General features: G+C 39.6%; 1 protein-coding gene across 4 annotated transcripts in view; it reads left to right on the forward strand.

Annotated features, from left to right (window-relative positions):
• Positions 1–17429, forward strand: part of ripor3 (RIPOR family member 3) — a 65133-nt gene extending 47704 nt beyond the window's left edge. For all 4 annotated transcript variants that reach the window (XM_086293079.1, XM_086293078.1, XM_086293077.1 and 1 more), the window contains 16 exons: positions 673–798; positions 2591–2736; positions 4266–4392; positions 4622–4782; positions 5073–5309; positions 5996–6092; positions 6896–7150; positions 7234–7379; positions 7458–7623; positions 8617–8746; positions 8943–9107; positions 11511–11675; positions 13793–13995; positions 15488–15571; positions 15701–15791; positions 15891–17429. In XM_086293079.1, the coding sequence (XP_086149205.1) occupies positions 673–798; positions 2591–2736; positions 4266–4392; positions 4622–4782; positions 5073–5309; positions 5996–6092; positions 6896–7150; positions 7234–7379; positions 7458–7623; positions 8617–8746; positions 8943–9107; positions 11511–11675; positions 13793–13995; positions 15488–15571; positions 15701–15791; positions 15891–15991 (2400 nt within the window). In that variant the 3' untranslated portion in view covers positions 15992–17429. The remainder of the gene's footprint in view (positions 1–672; positions 799–2590; positions 2737–4265; positions 4393–4621; positions 4783–5072; positions 5310–5995; positions 6093–6895; positions 7151–7233; positions 7380–7457; positions 7624–8616; positions 8747–8942; positions 9108–11510; positions 11676–13792; positions 13996–15487; positions 15572–15700; positions 15792–15890) is intronic.
• The last annotated feature ends 2518 nt before the right edge of the window (positions 17430–19947 follow it).

Below are 19947 nucleotides of genomic sequence, written 5' to 3' on the forward strand. Positions count from 1 at the left end.
TTTAAGTGTACAGCTGAAAGTTCTTTTATTGTTGATGATAGATAGAATTGAATCATTTTGAAACCTGAATCTCTGCCCTGGGGGGGATGTTTTGTTTTTCTAACACCAACCAACAATAATGTCAACATAATTAATTTTTTTTTTTTTACAACAACTTCTGGATCTCATCCAGAAATGTTACTTTGGAGTCCCCCAAAGTACTAAAAAAAATTTTAAAAAAAGAATTTATATAGAAGATAATTAAAGGACGTTTTGACATTTCTTTTAAAAAAAACTAAAAAAAAATTTAATAAAATAAGATCTCTCTTTATAAGTTCATTTATTTTTGCTGTGCAAAAGTTTAAGAAATGGAAAAAATAAAGCAAACATTTTAAAAATAATGCCATGAAGACTTAATCAATTTAATCTGAAATGCAACAACTATCACTTAGGTTCTTTTTGTTTGTTTGTACTTTGTATTTGTATTTTTATTTGTACTTGTATTTAAATTAACATTTCAAACTATAACGTGCCAAATTTGTTATAAATCCTCCACAAACTACCTGCACTGTCAGGAAAAACAGACAAACTGTGAACTGAACCTTTGGACTCTTAGACCAAAATTACTGACTTGGTTGGTGTTTTATGGTTTCTGGATGATGACGTCGTGTCTTAATGATGTCACATTGACAGGTGTTAGTACGACTGGGCCGCCAGCGATGGAAGATCAGAGGGAGGATTGAATCAGATGATAGTCAGTCATGGGATGAGGAGGAGATGGTCTTCCTCCCACACATTCACCACAACTTTGAGATAAAGGTAATCGGACATGTCTGCAGGTGTACGGCAGTGTAAACACCTATTGCATATTTTTATTCCAGAAATTTGAATACTTCATCTTTTTTGTCCTTTTAGGAATTTTGCTATTACAGTGACCTGTATTTCTTTGGGCTGTAATTTCTTTCCTCTCTGTGTTTGTTTTACTGTTTGTGTAGGGAAAAAAACTTTCTGTGTGTACAGGGAGTGCAGAATTATTAGGCAAGTTGTATTTTTGAGGAATAATTTTATTATTGAACAACAACCATGTTCTCAATGAACCCAAAAAACTCATTAATATCAAAGCTGAATGTTTTTGGAAGTAGTTTTTAGTTTGTTTTTAGTTTTAGCTATTTTAGGGGGATATCTGTGTGTGCAGGTGACTATTACTGTGCATAATTATTAGGCAACTTAACAAAAAACAAATATATACCCATTTCAATTATTTATTTTTACCAGTGAAACCAATATAACATCTCCACATTCACAAATATACATTTCTGACATTCAAAAACAAAACAAAAACAAATCAGCGACCAATATAGCCACCTTTCTTTGCAAGGACACTCAAAAGCCTGCCATCCATGGATTCTGTCAGTGTTTTGATCTGTTCACCATCAACATTGCGTGCAGCAGCAACCACAGCCTCCCAGACACTGTTCAGAGAGGTGTACTGTTTTCCCTCCTTGTAAATCTCACATTTGATGATGGACCACAGGTTCTCAATGGGGTTCAGATCAGGTGAACAAGGTGGCCATGTCATTAGTTTTTCTTCTTTTATACCCTTTCTTGCCAGCCACACTGTGGAGTACTTGGACGCGTGTGATGGAGCATTGTCCTGCATGAAAATCATGTTTTTCTTGAAGGATGCAGACTTCTTCCTGTACCACTGCTTGAAGAAGGTGTCTTCCAGAAACTGGCAGTAGGACTGGGAGTTGAGCTTGACTCCATCCTCAACCCGAAAAGGCCCCACAAGCTCATCTTTGATGATACCAGCCCAAACCAGTACTCCACCTCCACCTTGCTGGCGTCTGAGTCGGACTGGAGCTCTCTGCCCTTTACCAATCCAGCCACGGGCCCATCCATCTGGCCCATCAAGACTCACTCTCATTTCATCAGTCCATAAAACCTTAGAAAAACCAGTCTTGAGATATTTCTTGGCCCGGTCTTGACGTTTCAGCTTGTGTGTCTTGTTCAGTGGTGGTCGTCTTTCAGCCTTTCTTACCTTGGCCATGTCTCTGAGTATTGCACACCTTGTGCTTTTGGGCACTCCAGTGATGTTGCAGCTCTGAAATATGGCCAAACTGGTGGCAAGTGGCATCTTGGCAGCTGCACGCTTGACTTTTCTCAGTTCATGGGCAGTTATTTTGCGCCTTGGTTTTTCCACACGCTTCTTGTGACCCTGTTGACTATTTTGAATGAAACGCTTGATTGTTCGATGATCACGCTTCAGAAGCTTTGCAATTTTGAGACTGCTGCATCCCTCTGCAAGATATCTCACTATTTTTGACTTTTCTGAGCCTGTCAAGTCCTTCTTTTGACCCATTTTGCCAAAGGAAAGGAAGTTGCCTAATAATTATGCACACCTGATATAGGGTGTTGATGTCATTAGACCACACCCCTTCTCATTACAGAGATGCACATCACCTAATATGCTTAATTGGTAGTAGGCTTTTGAGCCTATACAGCTTGGAGTAAGACAACATGCATGAAGAAGATGATGTGGACAAAATACTCATTTGCCTAATAATTCTGCACTCCCTGTATCTTTAACCAGTGGCATCCTTTGTTTTAGGTGACGGAAGCAAAGGGTTTGAGCTGGCTGCTGGTTGGCATGGTAACGTGTGCAAGCGCAGACTTCTTTGTGGCAAGGCCTCAGGTGATGTTGGTGGACATCACGGAGTTGGGAACCATCAAACTGCAGCTGGAAGTGACCTGGAAGTACGAACGCAGACTTCTTACACACACACATGAAAACAAGATAAAGATCTGATTTGAAACTAACCGATGAGGTGATGACGATGATGACAACTCTGAAATGCTGGTATTTCCTCTGCTGTGATAAAGGGTGAAGTGGGAATAACCAAAATTCCAAAAAGGAAATGAGAATAATTGGATGACAGATTGAGGAATTTTAATCTGCAGCATAAAAAATATTAAAGTTTTAGCTGAACTTTTGTCCTGACCTCTCCATCATGGCTCCACTTTTTGTCCTGCTGCTGGTGTAGATATCATGTTCCATGAGACACATGAATGATAAGTGCAGCTGGTCCACGCGACCGCATCAGAAACGTTCCTTTTTTCAGTGAAAGGTGGAATGAAGAGATGACAGATTTTACTACTGGATAACAAGTCGTGTTTTTTCCATTTATTTCTCAGCCAACGTAATTTCTTCCTTTCTTTCTTTTTTTTAATTTCAGACTTTTTTTTTTAAATAATTACTTTTCCAGATGCTCACAGATGTAAAACCAGAGAAAATATCAAATATAACAAAGCAGGCAACAACAAATGATGTTACAGATTCACATCCACTCGTCCTGCTGAAGCTGTAGCTGCTGTTTTCTTCATTCTCAGCCTCAGTCTCTGCCGCACCTCTAACCTGAGCCAGCTGTTGCTGAGCAGCTGATTGAATACAGAATGAACATTTTACTCACACACACATACACAGTAACACACGCAGACGCACTCCGCTGTGCCCTTGCACCATGACAAATCACATTTCAGGCTTTAGAGGGGCCAGGTGGAGGACGTTTCACAGATCCTCCCCCTGGAGAGATGGGAAAAATCACACAAAGCTGTACAAGGCTGCCAGACACACACTCACACACAAACAAAAGGCTGCTGTGGCCATACGCACACATACACCCACTATGCACCTCTGTTAAGCTAAAAGATAAGTAACATTTCACTGCTTTCCCTTCGTTTCTCTTATGCATATAAAATGTAATAATGTGACAAAATGGGTTCAGCAAATACAAAAAGATGGAAAGAAAATGATTCACTGAAAGCTCAGATTAAGAAGAGAAACGATTTTTAGCAAGTCGAATGTTTTTTATTTTAAAAAACATTCATGCTCCAAAACACTTTTTTTTTTTTTATCACATCTTTTTGATTGTTAATGATTACGTTTTTAGTCAAATACAAGTCAGAATTATAGCTTTAGCATATTATCATATCAACTTGAGAAGCACTGCACTTTTTGAGGAAACCACCCACTAATAAAACAGGCCATGAAAATTACAGAAGCAGTTAGCGCTTCACTTTGTGAAATGCTTCTAAATGTGAGGAAAGGTAACCAAAAAGCCCACAACAGCATAAAACGTTGCAAAACTCTGAAAAGTAACTCAATGAACAGACTGCTAATGATCACGGCCAGTTTAATACCAAATAGATAAAAACATATGTTTATGCAGTGCATATCATACAGTTTGTTGTGCAGTGTATAACCTTCTGTGTGCTAACACCTGCAGTCCATTTGACGGCACTGAGAAGCTGAGGCCGCTGTCTGGAAACAAGCAGTCAGTGTCCAGCAGAAAGAGTTCAGTGTACAGCTGGACGGCACCGAGCACCCCCTCCTTCACTGAGAAATACTTTATTGTACGTATGTGTGCACACACATGCACGCACTCAGGGGTTTTATTAATGCAAAGCACATGTACTGGTAGCAGGATTCAGCATCAACCTTTTCATTCAGTTCTGTTTTTATTCCCCGTTTTGTTATATTGCCAAATTTGTTTATCCTATATCCTAAGTTTTTCTTACATTTTTATGTAAATAACTCAAATTCATAGCACACTCAGACTGTTTATCCTATTACTTTTTTCAGTCTATGGTGCGTGAGCTGCGGGATCAGGAAGGTTCTCTTCCATCTCTGGTGCCCAAAGGTCATCCCAACAGAGGAGGAATGTCTCTGCTCAGCTACCTCTCCAACCCTTCAAACACCTCTATCGCATCAAGCCACAGTCCTCAGAGCCCATACACCCCGAGGTATGAAGTATGAAGTTAAAAGGGTTCAAATGAAGGGAGCACAGTGGCTACAGAGACAATACGTGTTAGGAATATTAACTGTTTTGTATTCATCAGCTATAAAGCAGTGTTTAACAGCATTTTTGGATTGTTGCTGTACAGAATAAAAAACCTTATTTCAGATGTAAATAATAAGCGTAAGAAGTTAGTGCAACCATTCTGGCTTTATTACACCGTTTTATTTGAATGTGGTGGGAATTATCCAGCATAATTATTTTAGTCAAGACTGCTTTCTGGTCAACTGTCCACAGTCTCTCAAGGGCTCACAGCTACCCTTTCAGCCCGAGTCGAGACACCAGTCTGGGAGGAAGTCGGACTCAGCTGTCGCTCGGAGAGGAAGAATCCCTGGAGATCTCAACAGAGGAGTCGGAGACAAAGAAGAGGGTGGACAAGAAGGTAGACGAGGAGAAGGAGGAATGGGGAGTTGTGTTAGAGAGTCCATCCTTACCAGAAGAAAGTAAAACAGACTCCCTTATGACCTTACAGAGGTGAGGATTCACTCAAGAGAATACTATGTTTAAATATGTTTTTATTGGTTCCCAGAAGCTAAGAATTGGTTACATGTGAAAAGCAATTCAAGGAATACAGGCCACAACTACAGGAGTGAAACAGCATGTAACTGAGATGGAGGGAAAAATGATATATAATGATTGTGAGACAACCAGAAGGTGAGGAGGAAACGGAGCAAAGGCAGGAAGTACAACAACAAGATATATCTAAGCTTAAAGCTTTGTGGTAAGCAAAGTTACAATACAGGATACAATATTTAACTTACAAGGGGGGAAAAAACAGCTTTTTAAAAGATGCAAAACCCCACAATTTGAGATGAATTTCTTTTTTGAGTCAATACTCTCTTTATTGATAATACTTGTTAAAGCTTCAAATGTAAAGTTAACAATGACAATGATTAACAATGACAAGAGGTACTCCTAAAAGAGCCTAAAACAGGAACCTTCCTGTTGTTTATCTGTTCGTTATCTATTCTGGTGTCATAAGAATGGCAAAAATCCATTTTAACAATCACAGGTGAAAGTCAGAACAGAGGACGAACTATGACCGTACCAGCCCGGTAGCTTGATGCAAAGACGCCTTAAACTTGGCCAGTGGAAGAGGAACAAACAGACTAGCACAGTACTTCTGGACAGTAATAATAATGTTTTTACCTTTAATGCAGGTCGAGCACTCCAGACATCCTGAGAAAGAACACATGTGGAGAAGCAGAGCCTGAGACCCACAGCGTAGCCCCAAGTCAGGACACAGTCACTGGGCAGGTAAAGAGCCCACACTCGGGTCATAGAAACACTTTGCTGACAGTCACTTTCACACTGCAATGGTAAACGATAATTAAAAGTCAAAAAAGCAGCTGTAGCTGTTGTTTTGATGTCCTTGACCTAGCTTTCTACTTGTTCCAGAGTTCTATTTAAATGTGGGCTTGAGGGGGGTTGTTTTCACTTTTAAAAATAACCTATTAATATATCCTATCTAACAATGACTGTACTTTCAGTGTCGGTTTCAGTGATGATTTGTCACAATTGGATCTGCTGCTGTGTTTTGTAATTGTATATAAGAATGATACACGAGTGGTGGCGTGAACACTGTGGGAACCCCTGAGAAAAGGCACAAAACATTAAATGCAAAGACAAGACAATTGATTTACTGCTGTTTCGCTTTAGCAACTAATTGTAACAAATTGGAGTTAAAGATATTTCAGAGTCAGACAAATTTCGACCAGTTTTCTTAAAAGAAGACAAAGAACTGAGTGCATCTAAGTGCTTGACTGCATGTTTTTCACTGAGGTGAAAAAATGTATTTATTCAACCTTCAATAAGACATGAAGCATTTTTGTGGTCGCTTTTTGCAGTTTTATCTCATTTCATGTGGCCTTTTCATTTTTCAGCTTTTGTCATCTCTTTTCTGCTTGTCTGTGTTATTTTCCAGCTTCTCTCTTTTCTTCTTCTTTTCTTCTCTCGCTGTCACAGCTTGTTGAAAACGTGTCCTTCTCGGTTTTGTCACCTCGTGTCTCTTTCGTCTGGTCTTCTCATTTTTAAACTCAGTTTTTCCTACTTTGTCCCAGGACTCCACAGATTGTGAGGAATACTCTGTCACAGCCTTGCCAACACCACCTTCTCAAACCCCAGCTGCACCACAAACCTCCCCTGCAGCAGCTGCTCCGAGGCTGGCTGTGAGCGGGGTCCAACGTCATGCCCAGGCGCTCAGACTGGGAGCCATTATTGCAGAGCTGGAGAAAATATTACAGGATCAGAGCTGTGCTGACAAGGAGCTGAGAGCATTGGAGCACCAGATACTGCATCTAGCCACCATACTGAAGGTTTGTATTTATACAAAAACTGTAGAAACACCTGTAAACACACATGCTGTGAGTGAACCTTCTCTTTCCTCATGTCTTACCAGAACGACCTATCACTGCTGAGAAGCTCATCATCAGAGGAGACTCTGGCTGTTGAGGAGGTGCTGGGTAGCTTTGACTTTCTGTCAAACGACCTGAACGGAGATGATGACGCCTCTTGTTTGGGAAGCCTGAGACTGAAGGACAGTGGGTGAGTTCAGAGACAGAAACTTTAGTCCGCAGCGACCTGCAAAAAGCCTGATCTATGCATACTTTCTTTTCCCATTAGCATCAGTTCTTTCCAGCAGAGCACGCTGAGGAGTCATGGAATTCTCTCTCAAGGCAGCCAGTCGGCTTCTGAGGAAGAGCTAGTCATCACTCCTCTGACCTCTGGAAACTGGGGTCTTGATCAAGCTCTGGAGACTCACCTGGATATCTGTTGCATCCTGCTGCAGGTACAGAATCTTCATTTTATTTTCAGATACGTGCTCACTTTACTTGAAATTTCATACTGAGATACACACAAGGGGTCCAACGTCTTCCCCTAAGCATTTCACATTGCTCTCTTTAACAAGTTCTTCCGAACAATGCTGTTCATGTTTTTGTAGTAAGTTTTTAGATAAATACATAAATCAACAGTAACATTGTTACAGTAAACCATGTCTCATACTCATAGTTTATTAGTACCTAAAACATGACCCACAGAAAACTGGCAAATAGAAAGTGGAATTAGTAATCAAGTTATTATATGGGGGGGTTCACTCATAAGCGACTATTTGTCATGTGGTGCAGTGTGGATAGTGGATAATTTAGCAGACCCAAATGCAGACATGTGAAGGCTGAAGTTGAATTCAAAGCGATTATTTAATTTTGAAGTTCAGAGATTAATAAAAGTCAAAACCAATAATCCAAAGACAGTTCAAAGTCCACAATCCTTATGTAAACAAGCACAGGCTAAACAGAGCTAGAGGACACAGCTATGGGGATGACGCAACAAAAAACAAAGGAAGATTGAGGTGATATATTTGCAAGAGGTGATGAGAGAGGAGGAAAGACGTGTGGGACTTCAACACAGCTGAAGACAGTAGCAAAATAAAAGTAACACTTGATACAAGAAAACATCGGCGCAGAGGAGTAGGGTTAACACGGGGGGGCTGAACAAGACAGGCGAACATAGAAAGACAAACACAGACTCAAACACTGATACAAGACTGGCACAGAACAGAACATAAAAAGGGAACAAACTAAATCAAAACGTCTATAATAACTAAAACAAATACTGAATCCTCGTGACCATGACAGCATTTGCTTGTTTAGTCTGATGGCAACCACTTACACCGTAATCTGTTTCTTCCAGTGTACTGGATTACAAAATCCCTGACTCTCATTTATGTCAAACCTCCAACTTACTTTTCTAAATCAAACAAATGTGAACTCTGCTTCCTCAGATGATAAGAACGACCGACTTCACCCCGTCTAGAAGGGAGCTGCTGGAGGAAATGTCTCTCCAGGCTGAGGTCCTGGACAGAATCAGCTGTCTGCTGCTGGAGAAGAATGACAACATCTCTACACGAGACAGTTAGTGGAAAATCTGTAATCTAAGAACCACATCTGCCGTTAATGCATGAAATGAGGCACATTCTTTTATTCACATTATTTTTAAAGCAAATGAGTAATAAATTGAGATTTTTTTTTATTATAATTATCAATTTCACATTTTCAATAAAAACCTTGTCCAGGTTCTTACAGTGATTCTCCTTTTGTTTATCCTCAGTCCTTCCTAAGGCCCAGAGAACGAGGGGTCTGCTGTTGTTCTGGGAGGAGTGTGTGCACGACAACAGCTCTCCTTTCTGTTGCCACATCGACAGCTTCACAAAGACACTGAAGAAGCGTTACACACACAAGGTGAAGGCCAAGCAGCCTGGCCAATCAGAGAAAGGTACAAAAGCACCTCATCGCCTTAACTACAAATGCTTGAACAAGTCTCACCCCCTTTTTTGCTCAACAGTGGCCCCTATGACCATGAGTGTTAATTAAAAGACAACGGGACATCCAGTCCCGATCAAAAGTTTAAGACCTCTTGAAAAATGGCAAAAAATCATATTTTGCACGGTTGGATCTTAACAAGGTTCAAGTAGAGCTTCAACATGCAACAAGTGAGACAAAACATTTTTTTGAGCATGCAATTTATTGGAAACAACGCCAAAACTGAAACAGGCTGTTTTACAGCTGATCAAAAGTTTAGGACCACACGCCTTTAAAAGGCCAAATCTGTAAAAATCAAAAACAAACCGTGGCTTCGTCATTTTCTGTCAGGCAGTCACACTGTCATGACATTCTGATAGCAAAGGCAAAAAACGTTCCCTTTTTGAACGTGGTCAGATTGTTGAACTGAATAAGCAGGGACTCTCACAGTGCTCTATCACTGCTGAGGTGGGACACAGTAAGATGAGGGTTATGCCACAAAAAAGTCAATTGGATGACCCAAGAAAAATTTCACCAACACTGAGCCGGAGGAGCCAATTGGCTGTCTGTCAAGACACTGGACGATCCTTGACTCAAATTAATGCCGTTACTGGTGCCGACTGCAGCCCCATAACCATCAGACGGCATCTGAGATTGAAGGGCTTTAAAAACAAAAAACGTCCTCAAAGGTCTCGTCTCCTTGAACGCCACAGAACTGACCGTTTGGACTTTGCAAGAGAGCACCAAACACGGGACATTAAAAGGTGGAAGAAAGTTTTATTCTGTGATGAGAAAAAAAATTCAAACTTGGTCATCCTGATAGTTTCCAACGATACTGGCATGACAAACAGATCCCACCTGAGATGTTTTCTACACGCCACAGTGGAGGGGGCGCCATAATGGTCTGGGGTGCTTTTTCCTTCAGAGGAACAATGGAGCTTCAGGAGGTGCAGGGGCATCAAACGTCCGCTGGCTATGTCCGGATGTTGCGGAGAGCCTGTGTGGTAACGACTGGGTTTTCCAACAGGACAATGGTGGAGTACACAATGCCTGCAGGACAAGGGACTTCTTATAGCAGAATAACATCACTCTTTTGAACCATTCAGTGTGTTCCCCAATCTAAATCCAATTGAGAAGCTTTGGGGATGGGTAGTTTCCAAAAATGGACAACAGTTCCAGACAGTAGATGCCCTTTTTTCGGCTGTCTTCACTACTTGGAGAAATCTTCCCATTCACCTCATGGAAACACTTGCATCAAGCATGCCGCAATTAATTTTTGAAGTTATCAACAAAAGAGGTGGAGCTACTCATTACTGAGTTCATAAGTGGGTTTACGGGGGTTTTGGAGGTGTGGTCCTAAACTTTGGACCAGCTGTAAAACAGCCTGTTTCAGTTTAAGCTTTGTTTTTGATAAATTGCATGCTCAAAAAGATGTTTTTTCTCACTCCCATTCTTCTTGTTGCATTTTGAAGCTCTACTTATAACCTTGTTAAGATCCAACCATACAAAATCTGATTTATTTATTTTTTTTTTTTTTATTTTGCAATTTTTCAAGTGGTCTTAAATTTTCAATCGGGACTGTATTTACAGACTCTCCTGAGTGGGATGATCAGGTGTCCCATTTTATGAAAGAATGCATGGCATTTTTATCTCACAGTGCCCCACACTGTAATAAAAGTCAGGCTTTTATCCAGTGGCTATAAAAAAGCAAGGAATGCCGTCATCATAGATTAAGTGCAGCTAATGTTTTACTGCTGCATATTATGAATCACTAGAAAGTGGCAAGGTTTGCAGACCTGAGAAAATATGAAGGAAATTGCCACAAATAAAAGAAAAGTTTGTCAAAAAAAAGATGGGTGGATATCTACTGAAACCGATCAGCAGCTGATCCAGAAAGTTTAAAAAACTAAACAAAACTACTGTAACAGTTACGGTGAGAGAAAATGGAAAATAATTTTGGCATGAGATCATAAAAAAAGTGTGAAACAGCAGAAAAGTAAAAAATGGAAATGTAAGCCATGTGGAAATATCTCAGTAAACTTCATAACTCTTTGAGAAAGTGAGAAAAATGTTCAGGAAAATAACAACTTGTGAAAAGCACAATTTGGATACATTTGTTCAATTTGAAATTGCGCTGCTCATGTACTTTGTGTACATTTCTGCAGTATAGACGCCTGCTTATACTTAAAATCATATTTCTCAGCTTATATCATGAAGTCTCACTGTAGCTCAGACAATCTTCAGCGTGTTTATCCAATAATATCCAAAACTATAAAGCCAACTTAAAGCAGGATTCTAAAGAACAGTTTACTCTAATGTAATGTTGACTCAAAACCACCTTGATGTATTAATTTTTTGTGTTTTACCTCCTCTGCAGTGTTTTCTCAGCTCCTGCAGCAGGTTCAGGCGGCCTGCCGGGTGGTGCCCAGCTCTCGGTCAGTCTGCACCCCGGAGAGAGTCACCCTCTTCCAGCTGTCAGTCTACCTGAAGCGCTGGAATTTCCAGGAGCTTGGAGAGCACATCTCCCGCCTCTCAAAAGAAGGTAAAGCTTCAATTTACAAAGCTGTCAACAGATAAATATATCACTATTATCTACCTTAACTTATTATTCGTTTAAAAAACTTTCGTGAAATAAACATATATCACAGTAAGTAATAGTAGTAGTAGCCACATTGTATTTATAACTATAATTTATAACCAAACACCGTAGGACATTAAACATGGAATATTCATTTCCATATGAACCCATTTTAATAGTTTTATATTTGAAACTTTACAGTATTTATACAGAAGTTATACATGAGAGGCATTTCCAAAGACTGTGTTTGGAGGTATCAGGAATGGGATGGTGTTATACTTCTAAGCTTCCAGAGATTCCAGCTCACTAAAGGCATCTGGACCATCTGTTAACTCTACAGCCAAATGGTCACCCCAAACAAACAGGGTGTGTTCTCTTGCACGCCTGTTTATGAGAAATATTTTGAGGTTTACATCTTGTGAGAATATTTCTTCAGTAGTGAAGAATAGTAAGCAGACCTTCAAAGGACTGTTTGAGGAAAATATGAGGAAATATTGAGTCTGCGTTAGGCGTGCATTTGTCACAGATGGAGTAAGGAGCCTGGAAATGCAGGATGTCAATAGTTTGAAGTAGTACTTGTGTTTACTTCAGGGGGACACAAGCCTCTGTAGAGGCTCAATAAATTTCAAGAACAAACACACAGTTCCTGGTGTCAAACTATAAACATGAGCACACAGCAACTTTTCCGCCTCCCCTTTGCTCTTTCCATTCCTCCACCTCCTCTTGTTCAATCTGCTAGATTTCGCTACAGTATACAGATGTCTTCTGTTTACTTAAATGCTAAACTGCATTTGGTTTGCATACCACTGCACTGAAGAGAAAAAAAATGCTAAAACAACAACAGCATTTGTATGCTTGGTTCATTTGGGGACAAATAACTCCTGAAATAAATCTCAGTGGGTGGAGTTTACAAGACAAAGAAAGACAAAAAGTGTGCCAGAGAGATTAGATAAAACATCATTTACTTTTTATGCTGCAAAAACATTACACAATGTTCTAGTATGTAATAAAAATAAATAAATAAATAAATAAATAAATAAAAATAAAATACAAGCATATTCTGTTTCATGATAATATTATGCATGTTGTGAACCGGCCAGCAGTGGCCAGCAGAGAGTGGACCCAGGATGCATGACTCAAAATCACGGCTTTATTAACGCTGGTAAAGGGTGAAGAAAACAAAAAACAAAAACAATGACTGAGCTGGGTAGGAATAGGGAGCCAAAATGGACCAATGGAAGCTACACACACTACAAGGGAGAGGCAGATGATATGTCCACAGGAGGAGAGAGTGGGAGGGCAGAGTGGGTTTAACAGAATCTGACGAGACGGGGGAGCCAAAATTGAACATCACACACCCGAGATGGGGGACTATCAAAATAAAATGGGAAGTAATGCACACAGAGACCCAGCCTAAGAAATGCAAACTTGACACAGGGACCAGAGACATGACTGAGTGGGGAGACAAAAGGATGAAACACAGAGAGATCATAATGGGAACAGGAAGGGATAAACACAGGGACCGGGACTGAAGACATGTTTACTAGACATCCGCGGAGACGGGACACAGGGAGACCAGACAAAGACGGGGACATGACTGAGGAGACAAAAAGGGTGACAAAATGCAGAGATGAGGCTGAGACAGACTGGGCACAAAAGGAAACTAATTTGGTCAATTAAGAAACCAAGAACTATAGACAAACTTACTCAAGAACTAGAACAAAAATACAAAAAACAGAAATGGAACAAAAATACTGGAACAAAGAGTCAGGACCATGACAATGCACACAAATATGTGTAAGAATGTTAATACAGCACCAAGAGAAGGAAACAGTTAAACCAAAAATATTATTATTATAATTATTAAATGAACGGTCCTCGTTTTCCTCTCCTTTTCCTGACCGGTTTCCATAAAGGGTGAACTTTAAAACTTTTCAGCCAACAGTAATAAGTACGTTTCATAAAGATCATGAGATTTGAATGAAAGCTGCTAAATGGATGTGAGCCCCCTCACTCAGCTCACTCAGTGGTATGTTGTTAATTATTTTGCTGTTCATTATTATTTCATTGGTGCATTTCAGAGTACATCCTCTCAGCCCTGAGTAGCCCCAAACGGCGGCGGGCTTTAAATAAGCTGAGGGGCCGGAAGATCACAGAGCTACTTCCACTGGGATGCACCCTGCAGACTCTCGCCTCCCTGCAGATCGACTCCAACCACAAAGTCTGCAAAGCTGCCACCAACTGCATCTCCAGAGCTGCTGGTTGCAAGGCCTTCAGGAACAAGGTACATGAAAACAAGTCATCTTTTGCATAGATTAATAATAATACTAAATTTTATTTATAGGCCCCTTTCAAGACACTCAAAGACACCTTACAAGCAATGAAATATTAAAATCACAGTATGGATATAATAACAATATCAAAACTCAATACAGGAAGGAAGAGCAACATGCAGAAAATCAGAGAGATGTAGAGGTGCGAGGTTATGGAGAGACTTGAAAGTAAGAAGCAGAATTTTAAAACTAATGAGGTATTTTACAGCAAGCCAGTGAAGGAGCTCTCTGTGCATTTCCACTGGAGGAACTCGGGTTAATAAGTTCTAAGGAAATTTTTTTATAGCACACTTAGTGGATAATTCTTTCTGAAGGATTTGAACTTTATTGATTGGACTTTGATATGACAGCTACAATGTAAATCCACATCTTAATATTAGGGAAGGATTTGGGGTCCAAAACATTGGTTTATGGCTACCAGTGTGAATATCAATAAAACAAATGACCAGCGCCTTTATCCCACGTGTGAGAGTGAGAGGTGGGGTAGACTTGGACTCGACAGCTTGTAAGGTGCTTTAGTTTATCACAGGCCTAACTGTCCCTTTTACTAGCATTGCATGAACCTTAATTTGCTGTAGTTAATATTGTCATATCGACAGTTTGTGGTGCTTGGAGCTGAAAAATTAAGCTATACTGCAGTTACTCTTATGACAACTTAAGGCTTGTTCCAAAAATGAGTCAATCCCCATTGACTTCCATGTCAAAATGTCTAACTTTACAGCATTAAAAAAAGCATGCTTACAGCCTGGTATAAAAGAACATTTTAGCCTTTGTCAGTGATTCTTCCTTTTATAGCAACATATAAAAGTTTTTGTTTTTTTTAATAAAAAGTCTAATTTGCATAGTGATAAGGCTTAAAGTTAGGATATTGTTGCTTGTAGTGGGAGCTGTAGCCATCTCCACCTTTTAATTCCAGTCACTCAACTGGATTCCCGAAGATCTAACGTGCTGTTTGGAGCCTTTTGAATTATTTCAATTGAGTAATCTGACATATAATATGGTCTGCTTTGATGTACGACAAAGACAGATGTGCTTCTGTTATCGTTAGTGCTTTTAGTCTGTTAGAATTAACAGTTACGTGTATTGCAACCATTCAGTTTATTAATGCAGCTTGATAATTTTGCTGGCATTAACTGATAAGTTAGCATTCCACCCTCCTCTCCAGATGTGGTAACTTCGGGCTCCAAAAAACCCAACAACAACAACAAAAACATGGTGGCAGCAACATCACTAAACTAAACCAGTGGGTTATGTTACAGTGGCCACAGCCATCTTTTATATACAGTGTATGAGGCCAATCCAGCAGCATAAGTGACACCTCGTGTGTGTGTGTGTGTGTGTGTGTGTGTGTGTGTGTGTGTGTGTGTGTGTGTGTGTGTGTGTGTGTGTGTGTGTGTGTGTGTGTGTGTGTGTGTGTGTGTGTGTGTATACTTTCTTCTTCAGGCGGTGCTTTACTACACAGAAAGCCTGAAAAGCAATTATATTAAAATCCAGCAGAGCTCCTGTTTGGCTCTCAAATGCCTCCGGGTAAGCAGAACACAACTCTACACAGTCACAGCAACACTCGGAAGTCCTGTTTTCAGAACTCTCTGGTTTTTATCAGCTAGCATAAGTGTTTGTTTGTTTGTTTGTTTTTGTTTTGTGTTCTTCTGTCAGGCGACAGAGAGTGTGGACCACATAGCAGATTTATGGAGATCAACAGATGAAGATCTGCGTAGTGCTGCCAGAGAAACTGTCCTCTCCTTTGGTACAAGCGTTATCCCTTTTCATCACAGGGTTATTTTTTTTATATACCTATATTGTATTTTTATTTCTTTTATTACTTTTTCTTTCAATCTGTCTGCAGGTAAAAAGGGATACCAGGCCTACCAGAGGATGGACCAGCTAGACACTGAGATGCAGGATGAGGCTTACCAGAACCAAGAGACTGAGATTACGATTTTATAGGAAACAGATCTGGATCAAAGAATAGGCACAAATGTTGTAATGATGCTGGCCAAGAGACTAAAACCAAGCCTATGTCAAAATGGAGAAAGTTTACAAACCTGTCAGGACGTCGCACCTTCTGGGAAAACATAATTTTCTTTTAAGAATCTGTGGTGCGTGTGCTACGAGATCTTCCTCAACAACTGCAGAGGAAGATCTCATGATGGAGACTTCAGCTTTCCCTGGATGGATCATTCACTCACTGATGTTGATTAATGACTTCTTATTTCTCCTGTATTGTTTTACTCAGAATTTGAATTTATTTTTGTTAGATATGTAGAGTTTTTCTTAAAGAAGACGTCAGCTGTAGTCTGACTTTTTTCTAGTGCTGGGAGTTATTTCACCAACCAGTCGATATGACTGTCTTATTGGGACATGAAGGATAAATATAATATTATTTTACATAATCTTGCAAGCGTGTGTGTGTGTGTGTGTGTGTGTGTGTGTGTGTGTGTGTGTGTGTGTGTGTGTGTGTGTGTGTGTGTGTGTATAGCAATAATCTGCTACAATAAAACAAAAAAAAATCACATGAATATTAAACCCTGGCAGATTAATGAAATCCACATTAACAGCCTCTCCTGCCTGTGAGAGCTGTGTCTTGAATTAATTTTAAACAAGAGGAGTCTACAAATCAAGTTATGTCACACTACTCATTTTTCTAATCATTTTTAAGGCTTAATTGAGAAAAAAAATCAAATATATCTGAAAACAAATGCAATCTTCCAGGTTTTATATTCAGAATAATTCCTTTTTTTATATATTTTTACATGCAAACCTGTGGACCTTTTCATTTTCACAGGAGAAGCATGACTTTTCTATCAAAATCCCAACAAGGACGGATGTTTGTTTGGGGTTTTTTTTTTTTCATACTACAAATACAAATGTTTTAAATGATACCAAATTCTCTTTTATCCAATTCTTCTTTGACAAAATGGATGTTTAGACAAAATTGTTCACGTTGGTGAAGGAAAATATTTGGTCTGCTGCCTTTGTGCCATCACAGAAACGGAGACCGCTGCTGACCTCTGCTGGCTGTTCACATATACTGAGCTGGAGAGGGACCCGAGGAGACGTTTGCCTGCCACAGAATAGATTTGGCTGTGGTTAGAGTGACCTAGGACCTCACTGACCAGGCGGTTTTCGAGGCCGTGGGAAGAAAGATGCTGCCGACAGCAAAGCAGTTTAAGTTGTGGCATAAAATGACATTTTTCTTCAGCCATGAGAACTCTGCATCAACTTTAAGGAATCATGTTGGAAGAATCTGCTTCATGGATTGAACACAGTGTTTGTTTCTGTTGTTTTGTTGATAATAGGATGCAGAATCGTTTAGCTTCCTAAAACAAAGAAAAATCCTACAAAATCTTAACTGTTTTCAGTAAGAAGCAGAGCTACGCTTTAACCATGTTTGAATTCTGTGTGTTTTGTTTTAGCCCCCTCCCACACAACCAGATGGTGCATGATTTGCACTTCAGGAGAGTTTACACAATCAAGAGGGAAAGATTTCAAAGTCATCTTTGTACACAGATGACATACCCTCGCCCCCTCTTTTGCAAAACTCTCACAGTCTGACTGAACACCAGTTATTTGCTGGTCTTTGGTAGTTTTCCAGGTGCTGAATCTTTGAAATCAAAATGTTTTCAAAGCTGCTTTTTAAAAGGTTGAGAATGAGGGAAAAATCAATGTGCTGAGAAAGCTTTGGAAACAAGCAGGAGGGCAAAGGAAGTAAGGTCAGAAGGAATAAATGTGCTCACACTAGGTGAACAAACAAGGCAACATGCTGACATTTATGACATTTGCTAAAATCATCTCAATTTATCTGTTAGCAACCATAATTTTCCCCCCAGATGCCTGAAAAGGTTAATTTAGCCATGGTCATATCAAACAATCCCTTGAATGGCAGATTTGTAAAAAATATATATACATATATATTTTTAGTAAGTTGAATAAGATAAGACACAAGACAAAGTGAAAACTTTCTGCTCGGCATAAAAATTAAGACTTGCAATTATTTGTTCCTAAAATTGGTGATTCCAGCCGTGAAACTCATCTCATTTTTTCCATCTGTGTGTCAGACTTTGGTGATTTCTTTGAACTGTGTACCCAGAGCTAACAGCAGGACATGGAAACTGAATTTCAGTTTATTTTGAGCCAGATTTATTGCACTTAAAGAATGAACTGAGGAGACTTGCCGATCTGGAGATGGCAGCGGAGCAGGAAAAACAGATTCAGTTCAAAAACTTGGTGTGGGCATCTGAGATCAATATTTAACCACAGCTGAGCAGGAAAACCTGAAGCACAGGGAGAGACGAGTTACCTCAAACCCAAAGCACAGAAAAACCACAAGACTGAAAGGTGGTCGAAGCATGGTCACGACATGAGTGACCAAACTATATCACAGCCAGTGGAGGAGCTGGGAAGGATAAGGCTCAGGTGTGCAGGTTGATTAATCTGGTGGACTGTACCCACAGAGAGGAAGAAAAAGACAGAGACAGGCAAGAACAAACAGGAGCAAGCACAAAAGAAGAGCAGTACTGCATCTGTGTATAAAGGGTTACTGAGATGTATTTAAGACTTTCTGGTGCATACCATATTTACACAAGTGGAAAAAAAGTGTGCTGAGAAAGTATATGAAATATTTAAAAAAAATTGCCCGCCCTCTTTTTCAAACACTAAATGAAAAATTAAATATAAATAATATAAATTAACCTCTACAATAAAAAAAAGTTAAAAAGTGACAATTTAAGTTCATTTCTAGAATTCTAGAAGAAATACAGCATGGCAGATATGTTCAAATAAAATAAAACTGCAATAGTAATAATTACATCATCCCCACAGATGATTTAAAAACAAATAAGGAATGGTTGGTTAGTTTTGATGTGTACAGTCATGGAGAGTAGGTCATGTATTTAGTCTGGTTTATGAACACAGAGGTCTGTAGGTCTGATTGTGAAAGATACTTATGTTGTCTGACTTTAACTTGGACTTGCTCTGCTGTTGTAAATGTAAAGGCTGCACTCTGGCCTGGGAAACATGATAAACAATATTTTTTTATGTAATAAAAAAAAGATTTCTTTGAAGATGTCTTTTCATCTTCAAGAATCAATTGTGTTTTTAAAGAAACCCAGTTTGTGGCATACAATGGAGAAACATTCACATTTTTAAATCACAAATGTTGAAAAAAATACAGGAGCTCCAGTTTCTTTGAAGAATTATGAATTCATTGTGCATCAGTGTTTGATTTGTAAACAGGCGATACTTTCTGAGCTCTTTCAGGAGCAAGAAAACAGAAAAGGAGGTGAAAGCTGATGCTAATTGCTTTGGGGGATAGGAGCACATCCTTTGCTTTGCTTGCAGTTCAGTTGCATCATTATCATCATATGAAAACCACTTCCAGTTCTAGTTTCCCATCATTAGTCAACCTGTTTGAACCGTGTACAACAGTGCTCCATATAACATGAAACCATGCTTCCACTGGTCACACGTGTTTTTAGTAAACAGGCTATTTGCAGGGTGCACCACGACCAAAATCAATTAGCATAATACAGTCTTCCTGCAGGAAGCTACCATGAGAAGATGGTGAGCAACAACGCCCAGGTAAGCTGTGATGTTTAATCAATGATCAGTTGATACTAAGAGGCCAAATTGTACTAATTATACCTGATTCCATCACTCCGCTTCTACCAATCTGAGCTACCGATACAAGGTAGGATGGAGCCGCACCCCTGTGTTATTAATTCTGATCCTACTATCCAAATGTCACAGCCTGTTGCAACAGGCAACATTTTTCCAATCTTCTGTCCATTTCTGATGAATCCCTGTGAATTCAGGGTCCTGTTAATAGCTAATACCTGGTGTGGTCTTCTGCTGCTGTAGAGATGCTCTTCTGCATACCTTGATTGTAAGTGTGGTTACATGAG

Source organism: Aulonocara sp. 'chitande type north' Nkhata Bay, linkage group LG5 (genome assembly GCF_057382095.1).
Source record: "Aulonocara sp. 'chitande type north' Nkhata Bay isolate Kocher_YH1m ecotype deep benthic linkage group LG5, A_spYH_male_GT1.1, whole genome shotgun sequence".
In the NCBI taxonomy this organism is placed as follows: Eukaryota; Metazoa; Chordata; class Actinopteri; order Cichliformes; family Cichlidae; genus Aulonocara; species Aulonocara sp. 'chitande type north' Nkhata Bay.